At 50.5% G+C, this 8896-nt stretch overlaps 1 protein-coding gene across 1 annotated transcript; it reads right to left on the bottom strand.

Annotated features, from left to right (window-relative positions):
* Positions 1-2162: 2162 nt before the first annotated feature.
* On the bottom strand, positions 2163-3224 carry FOXB1 (forkhead box B1). The gene has a single exon (XM_016126822.2). The coding sequence runs from the start codon at positions 3166-3168 to the stop codon at positions 2191-2193; it is 978 nt and encodes a 325-aa protein (XP_015982308.1). The 5' UTR covers positions 3169-3224; the 3' UTR covers positions 2163-2190.
* Positions 3225-8896: the final 5672 nt, after the last annotated feature.

The following is an 8896-nucleotide window of genomic DNA, read 5'->3' as shown; positions in this document are numbered from 1 at the left end:
AACCGGCTCTGAGCCATAAGTTCTTGGCAAATTTAAATTCTCTGCAAAAATTTGAAGAAAAGCAAATACTTAGAGTCAAGCATTTAAAATAACTTCATTCACTTTTTAAAAATAAATGCATTAAGCATCATTTTCCCACCTAAAGGAATGAAAAGGAATCTGTTCAATTCCAAGTAAACAAGTTACTTGACATGCAAAGTAAACTTTGAGGTAACTTCTGAAAAAGAAAATTTTAACAACTGCAATAATTTAAAGGAACAAAGAAATGAAGCTGACTCCAAATAAGATACATCAGAATCTAAGCATTGAGTAAGCAAGTCTGTTTCTACTTTTTGTATCCCCTATGGCCTCTACCTGATTTCTACATAAGCATTACATTTATATAAGTGCTATATATTTTGTAAAATGTATATTTTAAGATAGACGGAATACATACAGAGTACTATAATTTTTCAATAAGTTTTTCTTTCAGCACTATGTCTGTGCACCTGATCTATGCTAGAAATAGTTTGTTTCCTCTTTCCTTCTGCAGAAATATCTTCAAGAGTCCATCTCAATAATTTCTTTCCCAGTCTGCAAGAGCGTAAGTTGAGGTTTCACTGTTTTAAAAATAAGATATGAACAAGGCAAATTTAGACAATATATGCAGAAAGCATTCTTAGACAAGCACTACATCTACCTTTGTAAAGTGATTCTGTGCAGCAACTCTTGAAAAACACACAAAACTAAAGTTTTAATTTACATATTTTAATGAGAAAATATTATTTGGACTAGGTTCATAATTTAATGTAGACACCTTTTTAAAATTCTTTGTCTTGAAAGAGGCATGCTGGGAACAAGAACATCAATATTTAAAATGTCATGCTAATTCTGTACAGGGTGGGGAGAAAAATGAAAGGTAAAAATTTTACAGCTCCGATGACGCTACAACTTTTTTTTTTAACTTAAGCGGGTCACACCAGAACAACAGTTCGTTTTTCAGCAAATACCTAAGACTCTAATAGAATATAGCAAACAAAAGTGCATTTTACACAGTGTATATAATCATTCCTATTCACAAGCATTTACACCTCTTTGCAGCCCTTAGCTTCTTGGAAAAGTTCTTGTAGCAAACAGGACTTGTCCCTGGGAGACCTATCCCGTCACATCTCTCCTTCATGTTACCAGTCAGCTTATCTAAATTCTTCTAGGGTTGCCCTTGATGCTTTCTTAGTTTGGGCTTATTTCATCCCACCCCACCCCACCCCCAACAACAAAATAAATAGCTAAAAATGTCTCTAATCAGAAAGTTAACATTCCAATTAACTTTCCCATCCCGCCTTCCCTCCCCTAAACCTGGCTAGAAATGAAGAGTAAACATTCACATTACAACAGGTAAAGTGGGCTTTGCCCGCTCGCCCGCCAAGCAATACAGATTCAAGTTCACTGTTTACATTTTACCGGGCGCTTTGTAAACAATACAAGATTACTTTTAGTTTTGTTTTGCTTATGTGGGGGACAAACGTCCCCTTCCCAGCTTAGCAGCCTCCCCTTTTACTCCCAGCGCCTAGAGCCTCTGGCAGGACACAAAACCCAAAGCGAAAAACTGCAGAAGCTGGGGAAGCGGGCCTGCTACTCGGGGAAGCTGCGCTCGGCCCAACCCCTGCCGGATGGGCGGAGGCGAGTAGGGTGGGAAGATTAGTGGTCTCTTTTCGCGGCAGATTTCCAAGACGCGAACAGATCCGGCCTTCCGCTGCGCACGCCTGCAGCCCTCGGGGGAGATCTGTTCCAGGAAACCTCTGAGGCGGGTTCTCTGGTAGTGGAACTAACTGCGCAGAGGCGGAGGCCCGCGGATCCCGGCGGAGGGAAGACGCGCTCCTCTCCGCGAAGGCGGGAGGCAGGATTACCTCTGGCACTTAAACGCGAGGGAGTTTCGAGGGCCCCGGGATGGGATGCCTTGGCTCAGGTGCCCTCTGCTTTCCCCCCTTGCGGGGGCGAAGACAACTCCCTCGCACCTCCAGGCCCATCTTCAAGTTTGTGTTTTGTCTCCTGGGTCCAAAACAAAGTTCTCATGGGCAAGAGAGGGTTGGCCGAAGGTGAAATGGACAAGTCAGAGTAGCGGTCGCGGGTCAGGGAGGGCAGGACTGGGAGCCGGGGAAGGCGAGTGAGCAGGCGGAGAGGGGAGCCAGAGGGGGAGCCGGCCGCTGCGGGTCAATGCACCGCCACTGAGTGTAAGGCGGAGGCCGGGCTGGTGAGCGTTTCGCTGGGAGTTGCGGGGCTGCTTTGGCTGGTGGCTGTTTGCGAGGACGTGGGGCTGAGCGAGGGCGGCGAGTTCGAGAGCAAGGTGGGGATGGGCGCGGGCAGCGCCGGCAGCGCGGGCACTGCGGCAGGGGTGGGTTTGATGGGCACCGGGATAGCGGGCAGCGTCTGGCCCGCTGCGTGGCACAGAGGCTTCAACGGCACGCCGTAGGCGCTGTAATCGCCACTAGCCATGGAGATGGGGGTGGCCGAATCTATCATGCCTGCGGAACCGTACACGTGCGGCCAGCCAGTGCCCAGCGAACTGCCCATGGTAGTCAACTGGTTCGGGAGCGGGTAGGCGGCGGGCACTGGCTGCATGGCGGAGAAGGCCAGCCCCCCAGGCATCTTGTACTCGCGCGCGATGATATTCTCGATGGCGAAAGGGTGCTTGAAGCCCGAAGGCTGCGCCACGCCGCCCAGGTTGTAGGCGGCAGCGGGCATCTGGGGCAGGTGTGTGCCGGAGGCCGCCAGCGCGCTCAGGCGCAGCTTGGCCTGCTGCTGCAAATACTGAGCAGCGTCGGCGGGCTTGCTGGGCGCCAGGTGGTCCGACTTGAGCACCTTGAAGCGCTTGCGGCGCCGCAGGAAGCTGCCGTTCTCGAACATGTCCCCGCAGCTGGGGTGCAGTGCCCAGAAGCTGCCCTTGCCCGGCTGGTCTGGCCGCCGCGGGATCTTGATGAAGCAGTCGTTGAAGGAGAGGTTGTGGCGCAGGCTGTTCTGCCAGCGCTGCGTGTTCTCCCGGTAGTAGGGGAAGCGGTCCATGATGAACTTGTAGATCTCGCTCAACGGCAGCATCTTCTCGGGCGAGCTCTGGATGGCCATGGCGGTCAGCGAGATGTACGAGTAGGGCGGCTTCTGGTCGCTGTACGTGTTGCGGCCCGGCCGAGGCATCTTCCTGTTTGCCCCCTTCTTGCTCTGGGTCCGCGCGCGCCGGCTGCTACTCGTATCTGAGAAAGGGGAAAGATAATGGGCGCAGGCATGGATGCACAGATAGACATTGCGAGATAGGCCACACGGAGTACAGACTTCGGGGATGGCGGGTAGGGGCTGTGGCACTGGATAAGCCCGCGCGCTCTGTAGCCAGCAACTTTGCGTGAAGAATGGGGCGCAGGCAGAACGGCGCGAGAGTAGCACAGAAATAAACTGGACCTGGAGCGGGGACTGGGGCAGAGATGCAGAGAGCGGCTCACCTTTAAAGTTGCTCCAAGTTGCGCGTCCGCATCCGGGATGGCGCTGCTGCTCGCCTGGTCCTTTCCGGCGCGCAGCCGGGGCTCAGTGTACCAGCTCGGCTGGTGGGCTCCGCAAGACTGGATCCTCAGCTCAGTCCCGCGGCGCCCGGCGCCGCCCGGTCCGCACAGCTTCTGGCCGTGCGCTCTGCAAGCGGCCGAGCTCGGCTGTGGAGTCCCAGCGAGGACAGTGGCAGCGGCGGCCTCGGGGCTCCGGAGGGCGCTGCTGTGGACCCCGCAGCTCCGCTGAGCTAGGTGGCTGCCTCCATGTCCTCCCTCGAACCATCTGATAGTTTTAAGCGGTGACAGGAGCAGAAAAGACCCCTGTAGCGGCGCTTCATTAATGTGCCACTTCTTAGCTATCATATGACAATCGCCTTGGGAGGAGGAGGAAGAGGAGGGGGAGCGGGGGCTGCAGAGGGAGGGGACTGAGCGAGAGGGGAGAGCCTGGCCAGCTCCGATTTCTTTCACACCTATTTACATGGACACCTTGGCCAATAGGAATCACTTCCAGCTCAAGACTGGGCGAGGGGGAAGAGCCTCGGCCACCGGCAGGGAGCGGGACACGCCGGCCTGGGTGCACGGTGTGAAGGTATGAGGAGGAGGCGGCGACCGCGGAGCAGGGATTCAGGCGACCACTGACGTTCACAGACCGAGCTGCCGCGCAGACGATGTTTGACATGGAAATTGCTTGGCTGGGGTATTCTGTTTCCTCCGCATTGTATCGGGTTTGTATTGTTAGCTAACTTCAGGCACGGCTTTCCCCCTGAAGCAGACCCTTTTCCTGCGCTTGGCATTACCAGGGGCTAGTTGCATGGGTTATTATAATGAAAATACACCCTTCCCCCCAGTCCTCCAAGAGGCAGGTCAAAGTTTGATTTGACCTTCCTAGGCTGCTGCCTTAGCTGTGCACAGTGGGTGTGTAGCTTCAAGTGATGGATTTTAAAAATACTTACAAAAATATAATTGGACAGCACTGTAAAAGCCCGTTTTGAACATAACTGTATTGACCAAATTTAAAAAATTAAAATAGTGCATCTGGGTGAATAGGCTAGGTCTTTACTTTAAAAGTCCTACAGGAATTTTTTATTAGACACAAGATGAATTCTCCGGGGCTGTTGGGTAGACTGTGTGCATACCTGGGGAGGGCCCGAGTTTGTTTGACACACTTTATCACCAGATGAACCGCAGGGTCTCTCGCTTTCCCCAGGTGATTTGAAATTTTGGGAGTTAGGCGTTGCCTGAAAGTTTGCATTTTACAGCCGGAACTTTCTTTCCTCCTCCCCACCTTTTTTTTTTTTTTCTCCATACAGAACCTATTTAGGGTTTAGAAAGCCCAGCAAAAGCTGCCTGCGCCCCACGAAAACAGCAATGCCTTCTAGACTTGGCAAAGAACCAGTGAGTTTAACTTTTTTTGAGAGAGACAGAGAGACAGAGAAAGAGAGAGAGGAAGAATGTGCCTCAGGTCACACTCCCTGGAGCAGGCAACAGGCTCCCTTCTGTTCAGTTTGTCTTGAGAGGTTCCGTGAGTTATCATCATCATCATCATCATAATCATCATCATCTTAGTTGTCATCGTCGTTGTCATCATCAAATTAAATAGTGAGTCGACCCTGCGTGCATGCACGCAGTCTAAGAGCAGACTCTAGGAGGTCTCACTGGTTTCTGCATATTCTACAAGCTCTATGGTTTTTAAAAGAAATTTCCCGTGTTGTTAAAAAACAGTACCTACAGGTCACACTGAATCATCTTCAGTGGGGAAATATGAGAACTTTTTTTTTTTCTTTTTCTTTTAAGGAGAAGGTGGTAATGGTGATGGTGGTGGTGGTGGTGGTTGTGTTCTGGGTGTGAAGTTTTGACACTTAATGATATTAGAGCATTATCAGTGGAGCTGTTTGGGGTTAGCTAAAAAAAAAAAAAATCTTCTAGTGTGAGCGCGGGTGCGCACACACTTCCATTAACCAGTTTCAGAGTTGGTCAATAACTCACCAAAACGTAACTTAAACACGATGAATTTAGGAGATTAAACAATTTCATTAATATTGAAATGGCTCTCGCGTCTGGGCTGCCTCGCTTGAGATGCAGGCGCACGTTTTTCAATATTAACAGAAGTGCTTGAAGAAAAGAATAATGTCACCTTCTTAATTCAGAAAAAATAACCAGGAGGAGGCGGTGGGTGCGAGGGGATGAGACAGTAACACTGATCTGTCTCTGGGGGCACGGCTCGAGAAGGGCAGATAGACCCTCTGCTGCTAAACCAGCTGGACCCGGGTGGAACTTCTGCCGAGCTTCCCCTGGAGGCAGCGGTACTTGGTGGAGCTGCGCGCGCTTCAGCTCCTGAGGAAGTGCGGCGTTTGGGGGATTACTTGGTGAGGCCCTGATCGGCTTGAGGGTCCTGGCATGGGAGGAGCTGGGAAGCCTGGGAACCTGAGGGACCGCGGATGAAGAACAGTAGTAAGGGCTTGTGTTTCCCAGACGCAAAGGTTTTCCTGCTCTAGAAGGCAGATGGCCTCAGAGGTACAAAACAAGGTGCTCCGGTGGGCAAGTCAGGAGCCCTCCTGGGAAGGAGAGGCACCAATATAGAAGTTCCAAGAACTTTTAGAATCCTTTTAGCAAATATGTGCATACTGATATACAGAATATAGGTAAAATGTTAAAAGTGGTTGGATTCGGGATGTGGAACGATAGAAGTGAGCGAACTGTTTCCCCCATGACAGCCAGGAAGATTGTTTTCTATTGCGCCGCGCCTGTGTTTGAGGGTGGGGGATGAAGAGAGAAATGTTTTCTTGTTTTAACAATCGGCATTTTGTTGCCTTGTAAAGGGCCTTTGTAAAGCTGTCGAAATCATTGCTTGGAGTAAACAGATTAAATTATAAGAGTGGAACCGTTTGGGTTAAACAAAAAACTAAGTTAAAATAAATCTTTGTCCATTTTCCTGGAAAAGTTGTCACCACCAAGTCTGAGACATGCGAGGATACAAGTAGGAATTCACGCCTGAGGAATCTTCAAAGTTTGGCTAGGGTGAGGATGGGAAGTGAGGCTCATTGTCTATGCCTGGGGTTAATTAAGGAAATCGAAGCTAATAGCACAAGTTTGCCTTGGTGAGGTGAGGAGTTGTGTGATGTGCACATTTAAAACATGTCCTTTGCTACGACATTGTGTCTTGGTTCCTACTTAAGATCTACAAAGCCCAGGGGAAGGGGGAGGATGATTTGCATGCTATTTACAGCGTTTTAAGACTGGTATTATGAAGAAGAGAGGGAAAGGAGCACTTTCCAGAAATCTTGAAAAGTGCATCTGAGTCTATTGTACAGAACCCAAAACAAACAGAAGCTTTGGGGACGGGGCACATCCAACCAGGAGGCTTAGGGAGTTGTGAAAACTGTATAAAATACACATAAGTCAATTATACCCATGTGCAAACCAAATGGAAAGCTCTTTCGTGCAATAGCCATTCATCGCCTCTGCGGAGCCCACCACCGACCACCTTTCTGCTTGGAGAGTTCGCAATAGCCTCTTTTCCCACAAGCTGGACCACACACGGCTGCAGATTTCCTAATAATTTATGCTAATTTCCCTCCATAAATCCACAATTCGCTTCAGTGGCACCGGGGCTGCTGAGGGAGTAAAAAGAAGACAGAGAGGTGACAAATACAATATTGATTTTGATTCCTTCTGTTGTCAAGCAGGTGTGTGCGTGTGTGAACGGCGGGGCTGGTGTTTGGGGCGGGGGCTCTAGAAGAGAAAAACCCTCTCGAGCCTGGCGGCCCCTCCATCCACACTCCAGAAAGTAACTCACCCTGGTTTGTTAATATTTACCAAACACCGACGGGAGGTGGAGGGAAAGTACCCGGCAGCTTCCGAAGGTTTCCTAGGCGCCAAAAACAATACTCATGCTCCCTACTTGGAAAGTGAACTCTGAGCTGCCTGGAGCATTTCAACTAAGCCTTCCTTGCCCCCTTCTCCTCCTCCTTTGCCCTCCTTGTCTTTCCCTCCTTCTCAAGTCTCTCCCCGCCCCTAGTGTGAGTCTCTGCTCCACTTCTTTCCTTTTTCTTACCGCATCCTTGCCCCGCATTTCCTTTGGCTTCACTTTTCCCCTCTTCCCTCCACTTTTTCTATCTCCTCTATCAAATGGGCAGTGAAATGTGCAGGGAGGGGTTGGGGTGGGGAGTAGAAGGTCGAGGGCTGGCTCAGCGTTGATTTCAGGTTTTAGGGTCTCCTCCGGCCCACCCCACCTTCCCTGGCCGCCTCCTGCAGTTGCCTAAGCTCTCCTTGCTCTCTGGGAACCCGTGCTATGGTACCGCACTGCTTTGTCCCATCAGTCATTCTTCACCAAATCTGCATTTGGGTGGCGTGAAACGACTTAGCTTTACTTTCAAAAGGATTTTGTTCCCCGGGTATTCAGCACTAAAACAAACTCCCTGAGCCTGTCAGCGGTCAATTAAAAAAATTGTCATTCTAAGTGTCCTGGAGGCCGTTTGTCCTCGGAATCTGTGTGCCTCCGCCACCCACACCCCCGCCTGGCAAAGCCTGGTTCTAACATTCTGGAGTTGGACCAGAGGGAAGCCGCTCAGTGAGTTCTTTCTACCTGGGGCCCCTGGACCCAACGGTCCTGCTGATTCATGGGCCACAGAGACTTGTACCCAGTTGGGAACTGCATCAGTGGAAACCTACCGGCCATGACTCTCCCCTGACTGCCCCGGGAGTTTGAGCCTCTTCATCCAAGTCTGGCGGGAAATCAAATTGCCCAAGAAAGAGAGGCGGGGGAAGGGACACTTTGCGCTCTGATGCCAATGGCCAACAGGCAGTGAAAGGACTCTGCCCCCTTTCCCCGCCAGCTCTTCCCTAGTGCCTACCACTGCCACCCTCCATGCACGAGGCCCGCCAAGGAACACACCTATTTTTCCCAACTATTAGGAAAGAATGTGTGCCACAGAACTTTGGGGCCATGTATTTCATTGGTTGGTGACTACGATACAGGGGGTTTGGACCTTAACTCATAATAGGGAGGTGGAAAAGAAACTTTTGAGGAGTATACAAAATCGGTTCTTCCAGGTCCAATATTGCTGGGTTCTGAGAAAGGCAAATCTCCACCTTCTGCTCACTCTTCCCTTCCATCCAAACTGTTGGGGGGCGGGGGGCTCAAATTCAGAAGTGTTCCCTCCCTAGTCCCTGTTGCCTGGTAAGGCCTCTGGCTGTGTCCCCTTAAGTTAAAACCTATGTTATCCTTGGGGTTGGTAGAAAGGGAGTGGCAACACCCCAACCCTTTTAGCAGTATTTCCCTAGCAGCTGCTGCACTTTGCAGAGAAGGGAAGGCTCAGTTTTCCTTCCACCTCAAGCACAAAACAAACAGCAGCCAGTGTTAAATGCCAGGTCCCCTAGGCCTCCATTCT

Source organism: Rousettus aegyptiacus, unplaced genomic scaffold (genome assembly GCF_014176215.1).
Source record: "Rousettus aegyptiacus isolate mRouAeg1 unplaced genomic scaffold, mRouAeg1.p scaffold_m13_p_3, whole genome shotgun sequence".
Classification (NCBI taxonomy): Eukaryota; Metazoa; Chordata; class Mammalia; order Chiroptera; family Pteropodidae; genus Rousettus; species Rousettus aegyptiacus.
This window is presented reverse-complemented; position numbering and strand designations above follow the sequence as displayed.

Excerpts from the sequence above, each read along its gene's own strand:
- FOXB1 (XM_016126822.2), bottom strand. The coding sequence starts at position 3,168 with ATGCCTCGGCCGGGCCGCAACACGTACAGCGACCAGAAGCCGCCCTAC.